Raw genomic sequence first — 12,281 nt, 5'->3', positions numbered from 1 at the left:
CAAAAGGAAATTTAACAAGCAAGCGGTTAAAAACACATCTATGCATTTTTAGTGCTTTTTGCATTTTGCAGATTTGCACTACAGAAAGTGTTCCATAGGAAACCATGTTATATGGACTGTGGTGTGTTTCTGCAAAATGAAAAATGCAGTAAAAAATGCATAGGTGTGAACTGGGCCTTACAGGATATAAAACAAAACATGCTTATCGTGTGATGAATAGTCCACCAGTGCCCTCAATCCCTGGGAATCAGACATAAATCACTGCACCTCAGGAGCTTACACTCAAATGCCCCATCACAATCACAAAAAGACCAGTGCTGGTAGAAACGAATGAACAAATAATTACGTTTTTGTGTTATGTAAGGATCATTAGAAAAAGATCCTGATGAAGAAGGTAACTTGATACAGATATTATATTCTGTGGGAACTGAATTCAGGACTCCAGTGCTGCAAGGAGCTTTAGTTACTATACAACCAATACAAAGGAAATGCAAGACTTTTTTTTATAATGATCTTTCGGTATATACATAATCTGGCAGAAAATGATAAATAATAATAAACAATCTGTGGATTATTTCCATATTATTATTAAAAATAATCCACTGATTGTTTAATAAACACAATTGGCAAGTAAAAATATCAACAAAGAGTGGGAAATCTCTTAAACTATACATAGAATAGAGACTTCCCACTCCTTGTTGATATTTTTACTTGCCAATTGTGTTTATTAAACAATCAGTGGATTATTTTTAATAATAGTTCAGGCTGTAGAACTGACGATTTCCCCAATATATGTCTACCAATAAAAAGTATATAGATTTGCAGAGAAGGACCCTTTTCATCCCAACCCCAGTAAACGGAACAATCTTTTGTTGAAGTGGGACTGCGCCCGCACTGCGATGGTTGACTGCGTATCCACTTGACCTCCAGATGATTTACCCCCCCCCCCTTCAAGACCAGGCCACTTTTTGTGATACTTTAACTAACAATTGTGTGGTCATGCAACGCTGTACCCAGATGAAATGTATGTAATTTTTTCCCACAAATAGAGATTTCTTTTGGTGGTATTTAATCATCTCTGCGTTTTTTTATACCATAAATAAAATGGAAAAAAAAAAAGATGTTTTACTTTCTGCTATAAAACACATCCAATAACAAAAAAATTTAAAAAATCTATTTTTTTCATAAATTTAGGCCAAGAAGTATTCTGCTACATATTTTTGGTAAAAAAAATCCCAACATGCATATATAGATTGATTTACGCAAATGTTATATTGTCTACAAACTATGGGATATATTTATGGAAATTTTTTTTATATACTAGTAATGGCAGCGATCAGCAACTTATAGAGGGACTGCGATATTGCAGTGGACAATCGGAAACTAACTGACACTTTGTGGGAACCAGTGACACCAATACAGTTATCAGTGCTAAAAATATACGCTGTCACTGTATTAATAACACTGGCTGGGAAGGGGTTAAACATCTATGGCAATCAAAGGGTTAACTGTGTGCCTTATGTGTACTGTGTGATAGGCAGTGGCGGCCGCTCCATGTGCCCGGCCCCTAATCTAAGTGCAGGGCGCCAGACGCATTGATTTAATTGGGTTTTAAGCACGTGATTGGAACCTGAGGCTCGGATTGGCTTCAAAAAAGGGTGGGCTTGGGGCGCAGAGCACTGGTTTGACCGATCGATCGACTGAACGAATGGGATGGGGGGGTTGGGTGGTTTGTTTGCCACCCCCCCAAAAATAGAGCACCAGCCGCCACTGGTGATGGGGGCTAGGGAAAGAAAGGTATTCTAGTCCCTGCTTTGGAACACAAGCACACAGAATCCATTCGTTCCCCCCTGTCAGAATGGCCTTATTTACATCATTCTGTGTTGTTTACCAATGATCTGCGGGTGCCCGCCACCCACAGATCAGCTTCTGCACAGTATCAAAATCACGCGCGTGCCCCCTGCAAGTGGAAATGCAGAATCACACATATATATACATAATGGTGCGCACAGCTGCTGCCCTGTAGCAGTAAAACTGCTATAGGGCAATCGGCAAGTGGATATTGAGTCTAGGAGATGGAAGAGCACTGTTACTTTCCTGATCTTCTGCTTCCCCAACAGATGGCGCTCTTCTATGTTCCTGCGGTAGACTGTTCCTCGATGTCCTCACACCCAATGTGGGGATATGGGCCCTGCATCAGTCTTGATGTCAGAGCACATGAACCCACTGCCCCATAGAAGAGAGTAGGCTTTTAGGACTGGCCTAGCAGTGCAGAGCAGCTTGCAGGAGCAGAGGATCGGGAAAGTATAAGTGCTTTACCAAGTCCCCTAGACCTAAATGAGCAGTTAAAGTGAAACATTTACTCACAACAACTTGATAAAAAAAAAAAAAGGTTCCTTAGCAAGGAACATGCAGTATATTCCACATTAATAATTATGCTACCAAAATTAGTGTGCAGTGAATTGTCTCCAGCATTGCTCCTGTTTCTTCTCGCTGGAGGCTGCCATTTTGCTGAAGCCCAAAACCCCCGAACAGCAGTAAATCTTTAGGCTGTTAGCAGATCGGCCTTTACAAATTCGGTACAGTACCTAAACATAGAGAGCAACTGAGCATGTGCAGAGCAGGGCGACACAGTCTATTACTGGATTTTATACAGAATAGACACTTATTTTTAATGTTTTACGTAGCTATACCTGCAAAGGGGTCCAGTCTGAAGTGATCTAGCAGGACTTGCAAGGAGACATTTTTTGTGTTCCTGGAGTTCAGCTGTATTACATTAAAGCAGAACTAAACCCATCGAATTTACAGTTTAATAAACAGGGCTCATTTACACTTGCTTCGGCTGCAACATACATTAACGGCTAGTTTACACTTGCTTCAAAACAAGGCTTCGGACAGTTGTTAAAGCTCTCTGAATGCCAGTCAAAGGCATAAAATAAAATAAAATGATTAGCTTACAGTCTTTTTTACACCTTGCTCTCAATTATACCCTATATCGCTTTAGTGGTGCTTCAAAGCGTCTTCAAAGCCTCCATAGAAGTCTATGGCAAAGCTCGCTTGAAGCCCCACTGAAGCCTCATCGAAGCACCACCAAAGGCTCACTGAAGCACCAAGCAAAAGCAAGGTGTAAACAAGACTGTAAGCTAATTTATTTAGTGACAGAGGCTTTGACTGGCGTTCAGGGAGCTTTAAAAAAGTGTGTCCGAAGCCATGTTTTGAAGCAAGTGTAAACGAGCCCTATGGTCACATTGCTTGTGTTGTCATCCAAACAGTCAAACCATTCAATGGCTGGTGTCATAACTGATCACATGTGCAGTATCATGGCAGTTGTAAATTAAACAGAGGCCAAGATGGCAGCTTCCTAGGCTGACAAGGATGGGAGGGTTTAGTTCCGCTTAAGGTTTGTTATTTAGGAACAGAAAAAAAAAATCAGACTTGGTGCTTTTAGAAAAAAAAGTCTTCCCTCATGTTCCTAGAATGATTTGTTACGTATATCTTGTAGAGATCCAGCACTTGTGTATTACGTCATATCGTCATTGCGCTCTGATCTGCACTAAATTTATAATGTGACCAGCGGGAGATCCAGTTGAGGAAAATCTTTTGATCAGGAATTCCACGCTGTGCTGAAAGAATCTGTTCAGCTTGGCCCGGCCTTCAGAGAATTCCTCCTTTAAAGCAATTTTCTTCAAGTAAGTGCTACCTAAATTGTACAATTTTGTGAGAGCGAAGTGGCTTCTAAACAGCGATTGTTGGCCTGCACGTGCTCTGCGGCTTCACTGGGCTGATTTAATTACTACAATTTTACATGCAAATGAAGGATGATGCAATATGCAAACAGCGTGCTATACCTGGATGCTTTGCATTTTGTGGGCGAGATAGAAGGTTCCTAAAATTCATTACTTCATCAGTCAACAGATCCGAGGATACTGGGGAACATGCAACATGTCTCCCTGATAGAGCCTGCTGGGATTTGTAGTTCATCCCTAGTTAAGGATCAGGGTTTTTTAAAGGGAAAGCATTAGGTTCAGTCCACCAAAAATTGGCATTTCAGGGTTTGGTAGATGCTGGAGAGTTAATACTGAACTCCAGGAAAAAGAAGTCCCTTCTCACAGTGAGGCTGCAACTGCACTTCAAGGGTTAACTGCTCATATATGTCTGGGGGACCAGGTAAAGCAGCTTTACTTTAATCCTTCACTCCCTCCCTGCTAAACGGCTTCCTGCAAACTCCCCCCCCCCCCGCACTCAGTCAGTGGGATGCCCCTGGCGTCAAGACTGATGCAGGGTCCATAGCCCTGCAATAGATATGAGGGACAAGGGTCAGTCCACTTCCAGAGCATAGGGAATTGCCGTTTACGGTGGAAGTGGGCATCAGGCAACTAAAAGTGTTTTTCCTGTTGCCAATACAGAAACAAGCAGTTAACTCTTGCTGCTCCACTGCACAGAAAGACTTTTCCTTTTCCCAGAGATGGACTTTTAACCACCTGACAGTTCTGTCCTATCTCCAATGGACTCTGTTGGTGGCAATTTCCTTAATTCCTATTTCTGTTAGACTTTGATTATTGTTTTAATATAGAGAAGGTATAAAGGGTAACCAAAGCCAAAATGCTACATTGCTGCTCTGGGATCTCATGAGTGGGCTGGTCATGTGATCAGATGCCTAGGAATTTGGTCAGGTTGTCCTGGCTGAATAGCACTGATGGAGCCAGGATGGCCCGGTGGTGAGTCTATTTTTGCTATGGTTGCATTTTAACAACTTCTAGCTTATACTTGTTCAGTAATTTTTATTGTAGGTATATCCAAAGTATACAGTAGTACAAATACATCTAGTCCGCCCACGCAGGGGCTACAACTGGCCAACTAGAGAACATAAATGTAGGTATACAGCATAGGCGGAGGGAAGGCCTCCTTCTCAAACATCACATTTAATCTAAACAAAATATACACTATATTACCAAAAGTATTGGGACACCTGCCTTTACACACACATGAACTTTAATGGCATCCCAGTCTTAGTCCGTAGGGTTCAATATTGAGTTGGCCCACCCTATGCAGCTATAACAGCTTCAACTCTTCTGGGAAGGCTGTCCACAAGGTTTAGGAGTGTGTCTATGGGAATGTTTGACCATTCTTCCAGAAGAGCATTTGTGAGGTTGGGCACTGATGTGGATAAGGCGGCCTGGCTCGCAGTCTCTGCTCTAATTCATCCCAAAGGTGTTCTATCAGGTTGAGGTCAGGACTCTGTGCAGGCCGGTCAATTTCCTCCACCCCAAACTCGCTTTATGCACTGGTTCAAATCATTTGGTAGAGGGGGGTATTATGGTGTGGGGTTGTTTTTCAGGGGTTTGGCTTGGCCCCTTAGTTCCAGTGAAGGGAACTTTAAGGCATCAGCATACCAAGACATTCTGGACAATTTCATGCTCTAAACTTTGTGGGAATTAAGTTTGGGGATGGCCCCTTCCTGTTCCAACATGACTGCGTAACAGTGCACAAAGCAAGGTCCATAAAAGACATGGAGGAACAAGTTAGGGGTGAAGGAACTTGACTTGACCTCAACCCAATAGAACACCTTTGGTCTGAATTAGAGCAAGGACTGTGAGCCAGGCCTTCTCATCCACATCATTGCCTGACTTCACAAATGTGCTTCTGAAAGAATTATCAAACATTCCCATAGACAAACTCCTAAACCTTGTGGACAGCCTTCCCAGAAGAGTTGAAGCTGTTATAGCTACAAGTGTGGGCCAACTCAATATTGAACCCTACGGACTAAGTCTGGGATGTCATTTAAGTTCATGTGCGTGCAAAGGCAGGCATCTCAATACTTTTGGCAATATAGTGTATATGTATTTTGGGGAAAACCACATAATTTGCCAAAGTAGCCAGAGCATCAACTTCTAAGTTTTTCAATGAGGCTTTATTGTAAAGTCCTGGCGCCCAACCTGTGGCCCTTTGACATACCAAAGAGCCGCAGGTTGGTCCTCAGACCTGAACAGTTTATAATGGGAACATGGAATAAAGTAATAGCATTGATCTCTACTAGACTTATGTAACATGTTCTGAGTTTGGTATTATTTTCTGCAACATATCCCCAAAAATGTAGCATGGCCACACTGTCTGACCCTCATTTCCTTTATTAGGTCTGCAGTTTCTGACAGTCCTCTCAAGCATTACATATATTGAACATTATGTGCGGACCTTTGGTGATGTCAGGGGCTACATTTGAAGCCCTCTTTAGCTCCTAAGTTGACAACCACTGCTGTACAGTAACCCTTCATCATTCATTCACGTGAATGAAAGCTGACATCAGATAGGTTGATAGGGGTTCCCACTTTGCTCATTCTTGGGAGTCCTATAAATCAGCACACCTAAAACCGACTCACGTCCCGACTTTTTTCTCAGGTGCAATCCGCAGGAACTATCGCCCTACTGAACCTTCTAGCTGGGTCACCTGCTGTGGAGTCTCACTCTTTTTGCTGCGCTGTCTATGACATTAAACAAATACCACTCAAATAGGGAAAAGACCCCTATGCAATGACCGCAACTTGAGATTCCTTCCGTGCCAGAATCTTTAAAGAATAAAAGCAGCCAGGTGTTGTTTCATTCAGCACCTTAACATCCACCCAAAACTGAAATCTCAAGTTTTGGTGGATTACCTCTTTATATAAAGGTACTTTTACACAAATAGCAATCTAACTTCTATTAGCCGCAAAGTATACCTTATTTACAAACTTGCCCTGAACCTCTTATTGAACTGGATGGACTGGTGTCTTTATTCAACCTTACCAACTATGTAACTATAAAACAATGTAACTCTGGATACTTGCAGCCAGGACGCCGAAGCTCATGAAACAAACGTCACCCCAAAATGATGCATTTTCAGGGTAATTGTACAATGCAGCGCCCATTAATGTCCTCATTATTTCTGTATAAATTAATAGTGAAAGCCATGTCTGTGGGCTAGCAAGCTCTGCGTTGGATTGTCCCCTCTCTGCAGTGATAATGTATTTCTAGCCCATAGTGACATACATGCACATGCACTAACAAGGCGACCGCTGTGATATTTCTGCAATCTGGAGATGTAGAATTATCTATAGGTACCTTTGGCCAGCATCGCTTGTCAAGGAGCCCATAATTCGGGCCGGTAGCAGGGGGCTGACGCCGTTCAGATCCTCTCTTGTAATTGGTGGAACGATTTTGGAGCTGGTGCTGATTTCGGAAGGAGAATTCTTCATCTTAGGTCTGGCCATCCTATCAGCTGTGACAAGCTGCCTCCTTCCTCTCGCTCTTCCTTAACTCTCAATGATCATACTGCATGCAGTCTCTGCAGGCTAGTACCACCTGATTTATACTTCTTCCATGCTCCCCACTGGGAAGAAGTGGTACATTCCTCCTCTTCTACAGCAAGACATTGGAGAGGGGGGGGGGGGATGCTCTGACTTGGCTGCACTGGGATACCGGTGCTCTAGATCAGTTCTGCTGTAGGATGCTCTAGTCTGTATAGACAGTTCTAATGTCATCTAAACAAGAGATGCAATGCCTCCCCCTGCCTCTGTAATGGTCTCCTCCCACATCCTGTGCTTGATACATTGTATAGAAAATGATCAGCACACACTTCTTCTATTATTTAATATTCTTGCAGCCAGTGGATGCCGTTGCGTAGCTGCAGGTTGGTTACGTTCTGGCTCAGATACACGATAGGACATGGTGCAGTGGGCACGGTCACAGCTGGACTCTTGTTCTGCAAGCCACCTGCACTTAAAGGGGAACTCTGATCCTTAGAATGTCTTGGATATACATGATAGGGACTGGATTCCTGAAAATCATTATATCAATCTGTGTTCATGTTGTAACAAAACTTGTTTCTTGTTAGCTTGTGATTCTACAGGTACATGCAGGGCAACCATATTTGAGAGCTCATTTTCCAATTTATGTCCATTTTAAAAGAGAGACTCTGGTTTGATAGAAAGGAAAAATAAGAATTATCTAAAAATTGTGTCTCCTTTTCCAGCTACAACCTTTACAAACCATGTGTCAGAGCGACTAACGGCACTGTTTACACAGAAAATCATACTGAATTATGGGAACTAAAAATAGAAAGAAATCCTGCGAGCCACCACTGTCTAGATGCTTAAAGTGGTTTAAATAACCCAAAGACTAATGGTATTAAGCCTGTCACATGTATCGTGAAAGATATATATATATATTTATTTATATATATATTTCCCCCTGAAGCAGATACAATATCCCTGTATCGACACTAGTTGGAGAGGGGTCAGGACGGCACGACAAAACATCTTATAAGCTAAGGAGGACACTCATATCATCCCGATACCATATAATCTGCTACATGTTCATCATAGAATGGTGCGCTGACGCACCTGACATATGTGAGTACCCCAGATGGGGGTCTTTGCTTTAGTGAAATAAATTGTTTAAAAAGTCATTGCACTATCGATTATCCTTTCACATATCCCGGAAAACTGTGCTGAGGAACCCAGGAGCCTGACATCCTAAAGAGCCCAGAGGTGGTTCACATGCGTGCTTTGACTTAGCTTAATCGCAAAGTCGCACGCTCCAAGGTGAGCGTTTACTACCCAGGGGGGGCACCTGAGTGAAGACACCCCAGCACGTCTTGGATCACACTTTTTATTGTTCTTGAATTACACAAACTTTTATCACGTTACTAGAGACGCAGTTGGATGCGATTTATATGCACATGAGCACTTTGTCTTGTGATTTGAATCACATATCTCCTGCGGTGTTGTTTATTTTCAGCACGGTCATTCACAACCTATTTGGACACATATTGCACAGGAGAACTTTTTTTCTATATGTTATTTGTTTACGTTTATGGTTTTAAACACAGTTATGCACAAGGCACTTTAAATTGGTTTTGTGTGTATATCATATCCATTTATTAGTTTTATTCATTTGATTAATTTTACACAGTTTTAGTATACACTACAATCTATATAATTTCTAGCGCAGCATATTCAATTAATGAATTATGGGAATGTTTTTTGTTTTTTTTTAAGTTGTTCTTATTGTACTTTCAAAGTATAATACAATACAATACAGAGCCTATTGGGCATACCCAGGCTTGGTCAAACACAAGCTAAAAAAAAAAAAAAAAAATTAAAAACAACTACTGTACGCTCGACCACCTGTGCAGACTGTCCAAAGTAGTCATCTATTTCCACAGATACCTTACAGAGCTTACTTTACTTGTTTACGAAATGAAGTACACATTACACATACACATTCCCCCTTCTCCCCATAACTATGGGAACTGTTTTTTTAATTGCAACCTGCTCAGTAGTGACATGACTGGGAGGGGGGGCACTTATATATTTTTTTAACAAAGGTATGTTAGAAAAAGAGCTGTTTTGTGAAATGACAATAGGCACAATTCCCTAAACCAGCATTTTTCAATCCTCTTAATCAGTCACAGCTCCCTGTGAAGGTCCATGCACATTAGGCAGCTGAAAAAATGCCAGGACCTCTGACAGAAAACGCAGCATAAAAATGCTAATAGTGGCTTGTGTTGCACAAGAGTTTATTTGCTTTTATAAGGTTTTTTTTTCTAAAACATTCCCTTCTGCTAATTTTTCATTATAATCAATAATTGCTCCTAAATGCCACGTTTATGTGCATTTATGAGTGTTTATACGTGGGTTTTTTTTTCTGCCTGTAAGTGCTTCTCAAAAACCCAATTCTGATGGGGTTTTTTTTCTGCCTAAAAACACTTCTCTGCAAATATGCCTGTAAATGCCCTAATGTGCATGGACAAATAGACTAATAGAGAGCTGCTTATACAGGCTAAAGAAGAAAAATCCAAAAAGCCTGTATAAGCAGCATTTTTTATGCCCAGTGTGCATGGACCCTAAAGAAGAATTCCAGGTATGAATATTTCATACATGCCTACTGTACATAGTTACATTGGTATAGCTTGGATCAACTGAACTACAATATGTGTGTACCATACCTGGGGATCCCTCTAGAACAGGGGTGCTCAACCCGTGGCCCATGGGTGCCCGTGACCTCATGCTCTGGGATGGGGGGTCTGTAAGTCCAGATTGCGAATAACTGGTTACCAAGCTGTCATCCCAGAGCATCAGATTGCATGGAGCCATCATGGCAACGGAGGAAGCAAATAGCCGGGGAGGAAGCAGGAGCCGCATGAGCCGATGCTTCCTCTGTAGCATCAGCTCTTGTCCCAGGTGGAGCGATACCAAGTGCCCTTCACCTGGGACCTTTCTAGTAGCCCGGAGAGAGATGCCAGCAGAAGCTGGAGAAGGAAAGGGTCAGTGTATTAAAGGAGAAGTATGGCCTTTTTTTTTTTTTTTTTGCAGAATCATACTCACCTAGCACTGAGAACCGAGCAATCACACACTGCTGATTGCTCAGTTCTCAGGGCTCCCTGAGCAGAGAGATGGTGACCGTCAGTCACTGCTCTCTGCTCTGCCCCCCCCCCCCCTCTTGTTCACTGATGCGCTAGGCTGTGGAGGGGTCCGGAGCGGCCGGCTCAGCCTCTCAGCGGCTCACTGTGGCATCATCTGACAAGGGGCTTTAGCCCACTGTCTGCTGAAAACGGGTCACAGGAGTGCAGAACGAACTGCACTTCTGTGATCCACAGAAGTACAACCAAACAAGCTTTGGCTGTACTTATCATTTAAACATCACATAGATTGCACTTTTGCAATGAGCATATCAGCACTTATTAAAAAGGATTATTAGGCTGCTTTCACACTGATCCGTAAGTAAATGCAGTGCAGTGCACCTGCGGCTTTACTTTGGGTTAGCTGCACTGAGCCATAGACTTCATTATATCATGCAGGTTTAGTGTGCTTTCTGAAAGTGCACCACAACCCACAAGATGTAATAGACATCTATGGAAAAACACAGCTAACCCACAGAAAAGCCGCAGGTGCACCGCGCTTCACCTGCTGCGCAGCTAAACTGCAGCACATCAATGTGTTATAGGAGGCTCAGGACAGTAAGGGCTCGTTTACGTTTATGGTTTGGGGGGCAGTAAAACCCCGTAGTTTATTGTGGCCCACAACCAGTTACCAAATCACTTCAGTAGCCCTCGCTCTTCAAAAGGATGAGCACCCCTGCTCTAGAAGCTGGAAGTCACTGTAGCAGACACAGCTACTCCAGTGATCTCCACTAGCTTCAGGGCCCTGCTGAGTGGCTGCTCTGCTACATTGTGAACCCAGGAGGTCGCCTGGTTGGCAAGGGCACCATTCAGAGATTGCTTTGCTTTTCCTCAATGAATGCAAAGCATTCTCTGATTGGACGAGGTGGAAAGGCAGTGTGGTGACGTCACGCCCTCCATGCCTACCATCGTGAGTGCACACCCAGCACACGTGACATTCAGCATATATGCAGCATGACAGAATAAAGCTTATCACTGTGGTGGCAACCCTGACAAACCCAGAAGGCACTCCATTTGAGAAAGGCTGGCCTAAATTTTGTGTTTTTAGCCATATATGTTATTTGTTGCTGTTAGTTTCAGCTCTGAAAATGACTGTTATGGCCAATATTGAGGGCAGGGAAGTGTCATTAGAATAAAGCTGGCAACTAAAGGCCATTGAGTTTACGATCTGTAGTAGTAAAATGAATAGAGTCACTCCTAAAAGAAAGGATCAATGATCATTAAAACACAATTTGGTGGACCCAGAGCAGCATGGTTTTACTGAGGGAAGAGAATGTCAGACTAACCTGATAGAATTTTTATTCTATCAGATTAGTCTGATAGAATAAAAATTCTCATTTTGCAATAGATGATTGCAAAACGAGCAAAAAGTGGTGTCTGGCAGTAGGGAAAACGAATCAAATGCTGGGGAGTATCACTAGAGCAGGGATATGCAATTAGTGGACTTCCCGCTGTTGCAGAACTACAAGTCTCATGAGGCATAGCAAGACTCTGACAGCCAGAGGCAGAGGCATGATGGGACTTGTTGTTTTGCAACAGCTGGAGGTCCGCTAATTGCATATCCCTGCACTAGAGGGTTCACCAGCAGGAGGAAGGAAGTCCTGCTTCCCCTTTACTGTGAACACCCATGCGATTCGATTCCACTTAAGAGAAAAAAGGGTCCTGTACCTTTTTGTGCAGATTTGGTACATACAAACGAATGGCTCAAATCGCAGCTGGACTTCATTTAGAATACTGTGTCCAGCTCTGGAGAGCTCACCTACCAAAAGATATTAATACAATAAAGAGGGCAGGAATAATCAACCTTAGCACCACATCCCATGGAGAAAATGTAAACAAAGAGAAG

The 12,281-nt window shown here is 42.6% G+C and overlaps 1 protein-coding gene across 7 annotated transcripts in view; it reads right to left on the bottom strand.

Annotated features, from left to right (window-relative positions):
- The window catches only part of KCNT1 (potassium sodium-activated channel subfamily T member 1), a 587,173-nt gene that overhangs the window by 275,597 nt on the left and 299,295 nt on the right, over window positions 1-12,281 (bottom strand). For 2 of the 7 annotated variants that reach the window (XM_073599687.1, XM_073599685.1), the window contains exon 1: window positions 7,096-7,500. The exons of 4 other annotated variants lie outside the window; for them this stretch is intronic. In XM_073599687.1, the coding sequence (XP_073455788.1) occupies window positions 7,096-7,244 (149 nt within the window). In that variant the 5' untranslated portion in view covers window positions 7,245-7,500. Of the gene's footprint in view, window positions 1-7,095; window positions 7,502-12,281 lie in introns of those variants that run through there. One more of the 7 variants, XM_073599684.1, reaches the window with a different exon arrangement.

This window comes from Aquarana catesbeiana, linkage group LG09 (genome assembly GCF_042186555.1).
Source record: "Aquarana catesbeiana isolate 2022-GZ linkage group LG09, ASM4218655v1, whole genome shotgun sequence".
NCBI classification, from domain to species: Eukaryota; Metazoa; Chordata; class Amphibia; order Anura; family Ranidae; genus Aquarana; species Aquarana catesbeiana.
This window is presented reverse-complemented; position numbering and strand designations above follow the sequence as displayed.